The sequence below is a fragment of the Anguilla anguilla genome, chromosome 1 (assembly GCF_013347855.1).
Source record: "Anguilla anguilla isolate fAngAng1 chromosome 1, fAngAng1.pri, whole genome shotgun sequence".
Classification (NCBI taxonomy): domain Eukaryota; kingdom Metazoa; phylum Chordata; class Actinopteri; order Anguilliformes; family Anguillidae; genus Anguilla; species Anguilla anguilla.
Genome location: NC_049201.1, coordinates 38,115,762 through 38,129,223, shown reverse-complemented (window position 1 = coordinate 38,129,223; position 13,462 = coordinate 38,115,762). Strand labels below are relative to the sequence as shown.

Sequence of the window (13,462 nt, the reverse complement as noted above, 5' to 3'; positions counted from 1 at the left end):
CCTTTCCAGGCTGATATATTTTAACAACAATTTTTCTTCCTCTTTTCTTTGATCGTTGTATAGTGTGGTGATTACTGCATTCTGATGGTAAGGCTCAATAGTGAGGTTTAGATTCAACAGGGCTGGCTACAATTAAAACTGAAGTTCCCTTTGTCTACTATGACTGTCACATGCCAAGCATCTGTTGCATGGAGAGAGAGAGAGCAAACCCACGAACATGAAATAAAATAAATGGACATCTTCACCCTTCCTCCTCACGAGTTCCAGGCAAAAACAATAAACTAAAACAACAAGCTAAAATAACAAATACAAAAGAAAGCAAAACAGAGCAGCAACTTTTCAGTTCCCTGCTCTGTAGCTGACCCGCCTTCCCGGCCAGGTCCAGCTCCTCCAGCATCCCAGCTGAGGATTCCTTTCTCTTGACTTTTGTGCTCAAACAAAAACAAAATTAAAATCATAATTGCTCTCTCGGTGTTAGCCCCCGGTCTCGGCCCTGAAATGTGGAGAGCAGCACAGCTTTAAGCACCTGGGCTGATTAGCTAACGCATCCCAGGTGCGTGCGCTCTCTCCACCAGCCGGCACAGCCGAGACCAATCCGCCTCTCCGGCAGACTGACTGCTACACACCTCCACCATGACAATTCAGCCAAAGGCTAATTTGGCTTATGCTGAGACTGCTCCTTCCTGGGTTTCGGCACCAACTGTCACACGCCAAGCGTGACGCCCCTGGGAGGAGAGATGCGGCAGTTCCGGGAAACACCGTTTCTGTCACATGGAGAGAGAGAGCGCACACCCACAAACATTAAATAAAATAAATGGACCACTTCACCCTTCCCCCTCACGGGTTCCGGGCAAAAACAATAAACTAAAACGACAAAAATCATAATTACTCTCTCGGTGTTTGCTGCTGGTCTCGGCACCGAACTGTGGAGAGCAGATTTAAGCACCTGGGCTGATTAGCTAACGCAGCCCAGGTGCGTGTGCTCTCTCCACCAGCCAGCACAGTTGAGACCAATCCGCCTTCCCGGCGGATCGACTGCTACAATTTCATTTTGTCTAAAGAGCTGAAACCATATGCTGTAATAGAGGAAATCAGGAAGACTGGGATAAGTAACGCACAGTCTTCAATACATCAGTCATCCTACACAGTAAAATGTCTGGTGTTAATTCAACTCTAAAAGAGTACATATGAGTCCAATAGGGACCATATGTACTTCGTAAGAGTTGATTCAACACTGAACATGTTACTGTATAAAGACAGCAGTCAAGGCCTCTACCAACTACACAGTCTTCCAGGTCTCTATCTGGAAAAAGCACTGGGATGATGACCAGTGTGAAATGACTCTGCAAGCTGCAGGTTTAGTGTGACATCTTTACTGTATATAAAAAATAAAACAAATCTAATTTTTATTTATTTTTCAGATTCTTGTGGCACTCCGCCACCTCCACTTCAAGAACATTGTACACTGTGACCTCAAACCTGAGAATGTCTTATTGGCATCAGCTGATCCTTTTCCACAAGTAAGAATTATACCAAAATGCATAAAATACTAAATGCCTAAAATGTAAATGTCTCTTTCTCTCTCTATTGTATTCGTATTGCCAAAGCGTGGCAAGGAACATGTGAAACATACAGATAGGTGAGAAATTAAAGGAAAAACCAACATAAGTAAGGTGTTGGGCAACCACGAGCTGACAGAACAGCTTCAATGTGCCTTGGCATATATTCTACAAATCTCTGGAACTCTACTGGAGTGATGGAACACCATTCTTCCAAAAGATATTCCCTAATTTGGTGTTTTGATCATTGTGGTGGAGAGCGTTGTAGGCCCAAAATCTCTAATTGGTGTGAAATTGGCTTGAGATCCGGTGACTGCGAAGGCCATAGGCCATACATAGGCCATTTTCATGAAGTGACCCCTCTTGCCCTATGTGTGGATGGGGGCATTGTCATTCTGGAAGCAACCACTTCCATCAGGATAGAAATGTTTCATCATAGGATAAAGGTGGTCACTCAGCATAACTTTGCATTGATTTGCAGTGATCTTTCCCTCTAAGGGGACAAGTGGACCCAAACCATGCCAGGAAAATACCCCCCACAGCATAACAGAACCACCGGACCCCCTCACTGTAGGGGTGAAGCATCCTGTACCGTTCTCTTGGTGTATGTCACACATGCACTCGCCCACTTGTTGAGAATATGGTGAAAGATATCATCTAACAATATCACTTTTTTCCACATCTCTGTAGACCAGTGGCTATGGTTTTTGCAACAGTGAACTCTCAGTTGTCTTTGTAACAAGGGGTTTATGCACTGCAACCCTACTATAATATCCCTCTCTATGTACTTGTTGACGGATTGTTTTGCTGACAGTCTGATCACATCCTGCATTGACATTCACAGTTATATGAGGAAGAGCTGCTGTTCTGTTTTCCCATACATATTGCGCTAATGCACAAGTATCACAGTCATCAAATGTGCACTTTCAACCACAATTTCTGACCGTATTTACTGATATCTTTCCTATAGACCTACATGCAGATGTTACTTTAGTCACTGTTCCTATTGAAACACAAGCCAGTTGTGCAATCTTTGTGACTGAAGCTCCTGTCATCTGTGCCCCAATAAAGAACCCTTTTTCAAACTCACATATCTTTTCTTCTTGCCATTTTGATCCAAAATTGAGGTCAGCTGGGTATTTTTATACATGCCACAAAGCATGATAGGATATTAATTGCTTCATTTTATCATGCAGTACACATGTATAGTAGCATCTGCATTATATTATTATTTATATTAGGGATGGTGCCGAATACAAATATCATAGTCGCTAAAACCTGAATAATGCGTTCTCTCCGAATGTTTTCTCCTTTCATTCAGATTTTTTTCCTTCCTCTTTGATGCAATATATGTATGTATTTATTTAACTACTTTTTCCATTTTGTGTTTCGTCATGCTTATTTTAGTGCTTTTTTCTGTGTTCTTTAATATGCCTCGATACATTTTGTCTTAGTCTATATAACAAAACCACTATCATTTAGAAACACAAAAATTGAAATTGATTCAGCTGTGTCCTTTATTTCAAGAAAATAGTTTTGCAATATATGGTTTCATAAACTTTATGAAATTAGGTCGCTGCTGGTGCAGAATGTGTTGTTGTAATGCTGGATATGTTGGACACCACTGGACATTAAGGTAGTAGGTAGTAAAAAACGTGGCCTTTCTTGAGTTAAAACATGGAAAGAAACAAGTAGGTCAATGACACACCCAACACTGGCTGAATGCGGCTCTAAAATATCTGACCTGCCCCCAAACGAGTGTTTCGTCCAAGCAACTTTTCAGTACAGTTTTGTCTCGCCATTGCCATAGATTACTCTCAGCTCATGTGTAGGAGCTTGGCTTCACAAAATACAACTTGGGTTAGGTTTGAGTAAGAGCATAGCTGATGTATTCCACCCAGGGAGGCTTTTCAGTTTTTTCTTTCATGTATCCATGCTTTTGCATATCAAACTTACAGGTAAAGTGGGGCATCAACAAAGAGCGGAGAAAAAGTATTAGCAAACAGAAAAACCACAAAACATGTTAGCCTTAAAGTCTGGAATGTTTTTATTTCATTAGAAGTTCATAGCATAAGATAGTTCATAATGATGATGAGGAACTATTTTTTAAACTATATAATAATTCATTTAATTTATAATTGACTTCATTGTCCCTCAGTTAGGGGTGGTGGTGGGGGTTATGCAGTTCCTACTATGCAGTTCAGAGTAAGGATGGGTGACTATGTTTTGATTTATAAATTTTACCTATGTTTGAAACTTGGTTTGACTGTTTGTTTACATCAGTGTTATGCAAGGCTGTTATGGCAATTTATAAAACGGGCAGCTCAAATCAAATGCCGTTTGGTTTGCTCAAGCAGAGGCTCAGTTCGCTATACAGAGGATTTCCGAGGACGATACAAAATTTTAGTACGTGGTCTCCACCCTCGGCAACGCTACCGCGGCCAGAGTAGGCCATCTTCTTGAGAATCCTCCGGAGAATGACAAATATGCTACATTGAAAGCGTATCTTCTAGAGACTTTTTGACTGACAGAGGCTGAGCGCGCCCGCTAGCTCCTCTCTCTACCCGGCCTGGGGGATGCTAAACCATCGGAGCTAATGGATCGTATGTTGGCTCTACTGGGCAATCATCACAAGCCGTGTTTCATTTTCAAGGAACTGTTTCTGCAGCAGCTACCAGGGCAAGTATGGTCAGCTGTAGCTAACTCTCCCAATTCGGATTACCGTGCATTAGCCAAGGAGGCTGATCATTTGTTTTCTGCTACACAGCAATATTATACAGCTAATTTGGAATACTCTGTTGACCCTGTCGAGTCAGCGCCACCCACTGTTGCTGCTACCACCACTAAAGCCACCACCGCTGCCCAGCGACAAAGGTCCACAGGTATGTGCTTTTACCATGCACAGTTTGGCTCTAAGGCTAGGAGGTGCTGACCCCCATGTAATTACAATGTGTCGGGAAATGAGAAGGCCGGCGCCCACTAGCTGCCATGGGCGTCAGCCGGGTGGGCAGTTCGTTATTCATTACAGACACACTTTCTGGACGGCGTTTTCTTTGCGACACGGGTGCCCAGATGAGCGTCCTACCTGCATCAGCCTTGGATATATAGGCGGGGGGGTGCGGGCCCGTCCTGGAAGCGGCCAACGGCAGTACTATACGGACCTTTGGTAAATGGAATGTGACATTGTGTTTTGGTAGGCAGCGTTTCTCATGGGCGTTTGTTACAGCTAAGGTGTCTAATCCTCTATTGGGCGCTGATTTTCTCTGCGCTAATGGACTCTTAATGGACATAAAAAACCGGCGACTTGTCAGCGCAAAGACTTTCAGTTCACTTCCATGCTCACTCAGTGGTTCCAGCTCATCAAAACTGTCCAGTGCACTCACCGCCTCCAACGGGTTTTCATGCCTACTGGGTGAGTTTCCATGCATGGAACATTACATACTGACTACGGGCCCGCCGGTCCACCCCCGCGCACGGCCTCTCAATACAGGGAAACTGGCTATCGCTAAGGCTGAGTTTGAGGCGATGGAGCGCCTCGGCATCGTTCGACGGTCCAATCGCCTATGGGCCTCGCCTCTCCACATGGTGCCGAAGGCTGTCGGCGGTTGGCGCCCGTGTGGTGACTATGGGCGTCTTAATGATGCCACGACCCCTGACTGCTATCCTATCCCGCACATTCAGGACTTTTCAACCCGCCTGGCAGGGAAAGTGATTTTTTCTAAAGTCGACCTCGTTCGAGGTTACCACCAGGTTCCTGTGCGGCTGCAGGACGTCCTCAAGACTGCGGTAATCACCCCTTTTGGGCTCTTTGAATTCCTCCGCATGCCTTTTGGACTTAAGAACGCTGCCCAGGCATTCCAGCGCCTGATGAATAGTGTGTTACGGGATCTGTCATTCCTGTTTATTTACTTGACGATATTCTCATCGCCAGCTCCTCCAGGGCTGAGCACATGGCCCACCTCCAAACTCTCTTTAAGCATCTTAGCCAGCATGGCTTGATTGTCAATTCAGCTAAGTGCCAGTTTGGACTCACGTCGGTTGATTTCCTGGGACATCGCATCACAAAAGACGGGGCAGTGCCACTGCCATCGAAAGTAGAGGCTGTGAGCAGTTTCCCGCAGCCCCTCACTGTCTGGGCCCTGCAGGAGTTTTTTGGGGATGGTGAACTTTTATCACCGGTTTGTTCCTGGGGCAGCCCAGCTCATGCAGCCCCTTTACGAGGCACTCAAGGGCAAGTCTGCTAAGCTCACTATTACCTGGACCGAGGAGATGGACAAAGCTTTTAAGGACACTAAACAGGCCCTAGCTAAGGCAACCATGCTGGTACACCCATTACCTGATGCGCCGATTGCTCTCACAACTGACGCTTCGGATTATGCTGTCGGTGCAGTGTATGAGCAGTTAGTTGATGGCGACTGGCAGCCCCTCGCTTTTTTTAGTCGGCAGCTCAGAGCCAATGAACGGAAATACAGCATGTTTGACCGTGAGCTCCTCAACCTCTACCTCGCTGTACAACATTTCCGTTTCCTGTTGGAGGGCCACTGGCTTTTGCTATGCCAAGGTTTTGGAGCCATGGTCCGCCCGCCAGCAATGCCAGTTGTTTTTCATCTCTGAGTTTACAACGGACATCCAACATGTTGCTGGGAAGAACAACTCCGTCGCGGACTGTCTCTCTCGGGCTCTCACCAGTACTGTCCATCTCGGGATCGACTACTCACGCATAGCAGTTGATCAGGTTTCCGACCAGGACGTCTGAGCATGTAGGACCACGGACACGGGCCTTCAGTTAGTGGATGTCTCCTTTGACGAGGCTGGTTCCGCACTCCTGTGTGATGTTTCATTGTCCCTGCTACTTGGAGAAGACAAGTTTTTTATGCCCTCCATGGCCTTTCTCACCCAGGCAGGAGACCATCACAGTGGTTGATGGCGGCCAGGTTCGTCTGGCACGGACTGAAAAAGGACGTTCGAGACTGGGTTAATGCCTGTGTAGAGTGCCAGCGCGCCAAGGTGCACCGCCACACCAAGGCCCGATTGACTCCCCTCACTGTGCCTGAAAGGCAATTTGATCATGTGCATGTGGACCTGGTTGGGCCCCTACCACCCTCCCGTGGTTGCACCTACCTCCTTACTATGATTGACAGAACGACCCGGTGGCCAGAAGCGGTTCCGCTGTCTTCAACAACATCTGCCGACATGGTGCGTGCATTCATTGGCACGTGGGTTGCCCGTTTTGGTGCCCCATCGGACATATCCTCTGACCAGGGGACCCAGTTCACATCAGAGCTTTGGGGTGCTGTTGGCTAGGGTCTCGGGGTGAAGCTGCACTGCACCACCTTATCATACTCAAGCTAACGGGCTATGTGACAGGTTTCATCGCTTTATGAAGGTCGCATTCAGGGCCAGTCTCCGGGACAATGGATGGGTTGACAGACTTCCGTGGGTCATGCTGGGCCTCAGAACAGCCCCCAAGGAGGACCTCCAGTCCTCCTCAGCTGAACTCGTCTATGGGCAGCCGCTGCGAGTTCCCGGGGATTTTATCCCCAATACCATGACACCCTGGTCTGCAGCCCAGCAACGGTCTGTTTTCCTGGACAATGCCAAGGTTTTCACGCCCGTACCCACGTCACAGCACGGTTTGTCCTGGGCCCACATTCCACCTGATCTTCATACGGCAGAGTATGTCTTTGTCCGCCATGATGCCCATAGAGCACTGCTGCAGCCGCCTTATGATGGGCCCTTCCGTGTTTTGAAGACAGGGGACAAGTCGTTTGTGGTCGACATAGGAGGGAGGCCGGACCACATTTCAGTGGATCGTCTGAAGCCAGCTCACATGGACCTGGATCAGCCCGTTCCTTTGGCTCAACCACCGCGGCGAGGCCGCCCTCCGGCTGTCAAGTCATTAGCCCGCCCTCAGGCGGCCGCGAGTCCCGCCACAACACAGACTCTGGACACCCACAGCTGTGTTAGGGACAGGGTCATCCGGGGTTCTCAAAGACTCATGTTTCCAGTTGTTGTGAATTCTGGAGGGGAACATGTGGGGGATATCACATAAGGACACATAATTCACTCATATTTTCTCCGTGCTAGTCACAGGGTTGGGCTGACACTTGGGACTGGGCTCCTTTAAGAGAGGGGCGGAGATGTTGAGGGGGCGCTGGAGAGTGACGTGTTTGTCTGTATTTATCAGGAAGTAAATAGTAAAGAGACACCCTGGTGTATTGCATCTAACAAACCATCTTGCAGTCCTTTTGTTCCACGCTCTTCTACAAGGTCATTGTTTGTTAAATACAGCTTTAAAAAGCAAGTTACCTGTTGTTAAACTGGATTATTACTGATGCCATTGTAAAACCAAGACTTTCATGCTTTAAAGGAGTACCATGGTGATTTTCACACTTTCTTGATTTTATGTGCTATTTGCACAAGAGGCATTGAAGAAACACAATGAGCAAAGTATTAAATATGTCCGTTCTGTATTTTTGGAGAAATATGCGTTTTAAATTCATCGTCCTATTTTCAACCGGTTGAGAAAGTTGTCGTTTTGCTACGTCACTAATACAGTAACTACTCCCATTTCCACGCCCCGTAAAGAAATCTGACAGGACACACCGTCCTGCTGTTCAGACAATGCAAATATTTGACTAACGTTAGGTTCACTTAAATTAGAGTGCCTTTAGATTATTTCTGGTTATATTCATTTAGCTAGCTAGCTAACGTTAGCTAGCTAAGAGGTTTGCTTTCATAAGACAATGTTATCGATAACGTTAGCTTGCTAGTTTGCTTTTATGAGGACGTTATAGTTGTGCTTTTATCTTAACTTGGCTAGCTAGATATCAAAAATTATAATTGGATATAAGTCAACGTCCTTACCTTAGCTATCTACCGATACTTGATATACTAGCCCTACTAAGCTAGCTAGCTTGTGAAAATTCAGTCTCCCAAAGAGAGCGTATCATGGGGGTAGCTATGGAAACGGGGCATGGTCTGTCAATCATAGCTAACTGACAGTTCTCATTACCACGCCCAGACGGTTCGGGTGAATTTTTATCGTGGGAAATTTAGGCTTAGAAAAATACGTTTTAAAGTACATTGAAATGGATGAATAATAAAAAATTATGCACATTTGTTTCGTTGTTGCCTGAAGACAACTGGGAAGTGTCACGTTCAACCACCATGGTACTCCTTTAATATCTCAAAAATAGCAGTGCTAGTGATTATAATGGTAAAAATCTGGGATTTTTGGCATTTTATACAGCTTCTGTGTTAAACTCCACCCACTTTCGGTTTTAATCCAAATGCAAATACAAATAATTATTTTGTTGTATATATATATATATATATATATATGTATACAGTATATATTAAAAAGTAGTAGACGTAGTAATAATAATAATAATAATAATAATAATAATAATAATAAAGGGCAGCACAGTGATGTAGTAGGTAGCATTGTTGCCTCACAGCAAGAAGGTCCTGGGTTTGAATCCGGCCTGGGCCTTTCTGTGTGGAGTTTGCATGTTTGCATGTGTGCGTAATGGCTAATTGGAGACTCTAAATTGCCTATAGGTATGAGTGTGTGAGTGCATGTTGTCCATTAGCTGCTACAATAAAGCTCCTTTCTCTTTTATTCTCTGTGCCTTGCTCAACTTGTCGACAGCTCAAATTGTGCCACAGATACAGCTATCCAATTTGTGTGTGCCAATGACCAATGTAGCCTATTTTGTGGGTTCGGTAGCAACTCACCTGTAGTAAACAAATTAAACCTAAGGTTAAGGTGAGCATAGGTATGATAGTAGGTACTGTACTTCTAGCCAATTGACTACTGACTATTACTTGCTTATAGTAACCTAACATTTGAGTTATACCTGATGCACAAGATTAAGTTACATTTGCTAGTATAAATGAGTTATCGATCTGTTCTATCGTAAATGCACACTGACCGATTAAGACAACCAGCCAGTAAAATTATTTAGCAATTAGCTACAAAAGATACCTTGGAAAAGTGAAGATAGCGAAAGTTGCCTTTTCAGTCATTGGTAAATAAAATAGATGAATACTTACATATAGACTCCCGCTGGCTGCTGTGGTCCTGGGATATAAATTAGGAACGGCATCCAGTTTCAAAATCAATTTCTTTGCGAAACACATTGACTTTTGCACGAGGTTTTGGAAGCAGACATCTGTTAAATATGTGTGTTAAGACCTGATCTTGGGTAAGACCATATCAGGGTGAATGATAAGGGAAATGAGTGGGAAATGGGAAATGGAAACGTACTGCAAACCAACCAGTAACTCCGGTCCCTATCTGCCTGTTCAAATCTAACTAAAACTGTCTAGTCTTCAAAGGGTACTGGGCACAAGGCGGCTTTGAACGCTGAAATTTTGACAGTTAGTCAATAGTCTGAAACCACAAGTCCGAATAGCATACCCCAAAAGGAGTGATAAATCTCAACAGGAAAAATAACCAAACAAAATAACAAACTTGTATCCCGATCGAAGGATTTGTAGTCCAGCTGGGAAAACTAACGAAATACACGAAATACAATCAGCGAACAAAGCAGAGGGGCTAGGCAGAGGGGCTTCTCATCAAAGATGAGAGCGAATAGTTAGAAACACAAAAACATGGGGAAAACAAACTAGAAGGGCTAAGGAAAGAATCAGAGTCAAAGGGAACAAGCCAGTGGCCATACACAAGATCTAATCCACAAATAAACTAGAAGGGCTAGGTGAGTATCGGAATTGAACTAACTAGGGTCATATACAGAAGGTCGGAAACGCAATCAGATGACAAACCGGAAACACGAAACATACACGCAGAGACAAATTGAGATGGCAGGTATGCCATCCAGCCAAGTTACGCCTTGGCGGGGCGGCAGGCCCCATACCTATACAGCACTGAGAGTTTGGCACTTTTCAGTGTTCCCCACAGAAATAACCACAACAGCCACAGACACTCAGCCCTCAAAAACATTAAATTCTGTACATTCTCACCCCATTTCAACAGACAGAATTCATAAACAACTTCACATGTCCACACAATAAAGCCCCAAACTAAGGGGATTTCGCGTTTTTTCCTTCTTCTTCTTCTTCTTCTTCTTCTTCTTCTTCTTCTTCCTGCCGCCTATCCCCATTGGACATTTTACTGACATCAGCCAATCCTTCATCTACACGAGCCAATCAAAATCTCGCATACACACGCAAAATAGCCATATCTTTTTAGTCTGAAACATTTCCGGTCTTAACAGCTAGTCTGTTCATGGCCCAGTGGTGAATGTTACAGTCTATGAACCATGGGGTCCCAGGTTCAAGCTATGCCTAGAGCAAATTTCTTTAACCTGTTTTTTTCCTCACTAATAAGTGCATCTCCACGAAATAACAAAAAAAAAAGAGCAGGACTGAAGGGTACACAAGTTGCAACCTAGGGAGCTCTAATTCTACGGGCTTGCTGATAATTTTGTCAATCAAGGCTCATTGGATGGCCGTCAGAGTACATACACTGGGCATATTTCAGCTGTGTTTCTCATGTGTTTATACTTACGCCACCACACCCTTTGTCACATCCACTGTTTTTCATATATAGCAAAGCGAAAGTGGTAAACGGTACACGCTCATCAGACTGTACAAATTCACACAAGGATAGCCATAATCCACAACCGTTTCTTAAAGGGTCACTTCGCATATTTCACTTTAAATTCATGTACAAAACCTCTGGTAAATAACTACAGGAAGCATATTCCTCCAGAAAACATATGTTTATACTTGCTTGTCAACTTCATTTTACTAAATGTACAAGTTCTTGTATATTTGCTACTTACAATAAATACTGCATGTACAATACGTATTGTACATACATACATTGAAAAGTCCTTTATCCCCATGGAGATATTTCCCTCGCAGCATGTTATATTCACATTTACGAACAGACATTTATACCAAGAATCATACAATCATTCACGCAACAGAAAGGCTGGACAGCTAAATACATACACACCAATACAAATTGGACATATAGACGCCTATTCAATCAATCTCGACTCTCACAAACCCATCTACACATATTTTTGGCCTGTCCATGTACTGTATGCTTATACATACAGGGTCAAGTGACTTGAAACAATTGAGGAACCATTGGGTAGCATTGCTTTGGAATACAGTTTATTTAATGTTGGTGAGGAAAGATAGCCTATATTGTTTGTAGTACAGTAACTTGGCGTCATTCTGATATCAATTCTTTTAATGGCAGGCCTAGATTTTGCCAGTTTGAATGAATGAGTTATAGACAGTGTATGTCTTGTATGTGTGAGTCACTTGGCATTTTTGTACATTGAAAACATGTTTTTTATAAGATGTAAACACAAACTTACAGCAGTGGCTGTAACAGTGCACAACAAACCCAGATTCCCTCTGTGCTAGCAGGTATATCCACACGATTTTTATAAATAAATTATACCCATTTTTGTTTTAGAATGAGATCCTTGGGTAACAAAATCCCTACCTCGGGACTGCATCCTAAAACTGTGCAATCTGCCATGTTCAACAGACAAATGGTCAGAACATGTCAGGTTTCTGTAAGGTTTCAGTTTACCTCATCAATCTACTGTAATTTGCATATCTTTGCATGGTGGACCATGATAGGTTTTAAATATTTGTGATGTCACAAACTGTGTTGGTTTCCAACTCAGATTTCAGGTAAGTATGCAGAACCTCTCTATCTACAGTGGAAGAATGAAAAAGGTGCTCTGATCAGCCCCAGCATACCTCCACAAAATATTCAAACCCTACATGCCAGCCAGATCCCTCCGTTCTGCTACCTCAGGACGCCTAGCACCTCCCCCTCTTCGCACCTGCACTTCCAGAACACGTCTCCTGTCTGTTCTGGCCCCACGATGGTGGAATGATCTCCCTGTGGAGGTCAGAACAGCTGAGACACTGACCCATTTCAAACGACGACTGAAGACTCACCTCTTCAGGCTGCACCTCTCCCCATCCCTAGTCAGGATCGAGGAAGAGATGAACAAAGCAATGAACAGAGAGATCCTTGATGAAAACCTGCGCCAGAGCGCTCAGGACCTCGGACTGGGGCGAAGGTTCACCTTCCAACAGGACAGCGACCCTAAGCACACGGCCAAGACAATGCAGGAGTGGCTTTGAGACAAGTCTGTGAATGGCCTTGAGTGGTCCGGCCAGAGCCCGGGCTTGAACCCGATTGAACATTTCTGGAGAGACCTGAAAATAGCCGTGCAGCAATGCTCCCCATCCAACCTGACCGAGCTTGAGAGGGTCTGCAGAGTAGAATGGGAGAAATACTCCAAATACAGGTGTGCCATGCTTGTAGCATCATACCCAAGAAGACTCGAGGCTGTAATCGCTGCCAAAGGTGCCTCAAAGTACTGAGTAAAGAGTATGAATACTTATATAAATGTGATATTTCAGTTTTTTTATTTTTAATAAATTTGCAAAAATTTCTAAAGGCCTGTTTTCACTTTGTCATTATGGGGTACTGTGTGTAGATTGATGAGAATAAAAATGTATTTAATCCATTTTATAATAAGGCTGTAACGTAACAGAATGTGGAAAAAGTGAAGCGGTCTGAATACTTTCCGAAGGCACTGTATTTGCGAATATCAGTAGTGAGGTTCTCAGGGTTGTAGCCAAGCCTATTCTTGGTATGGACTCGTCTGTTAGGAGCCGGGCTCGGCCTGGACCCAAATGCAGGACTCAGAGACAGCAGTAGATGGAATTCAAGAAAAGGGGTTTATTTGAATACAGGCAGAGGGCGGTAGGAACCAGGGCAGACTTGGGACAGGGACCGTGAGGGTAGGTGAGGAGGTCCGGGATCCGGCTTGGCGCTGAACAGGATGTGGTAGAAAACCAGGCAGGCTTGGAGCAGGGGCTGTGAGGGTTTG

General features: G+C 44.5%; 1 protein-coding gene across 5 annotated transcripts in view; it reads left to right on the top strand.

Moving 5' to 3' along the window:
* The window catches only part of prkd1 (protein kinase D1), a 350,415-nt gene that overhangs the window by 319,087 nt on the left and 17,866 nt on the right, over positions 1-13,462 (top strand). For all 5 annotated transcript variants that reach the window (XM_035429543.1, XM_035429570.1, XM_035429561.1 and 2 more), the window contains one exon: positions 1,422-1,520. In XM_035429543.1, coding sequence (XP_035285434.1) covers positions 1,422-1,520 — 99 coding nt within the window. The remainder of the gene's footprint in view (positions 1-1,421; positions 1,521-13,462) is intronic.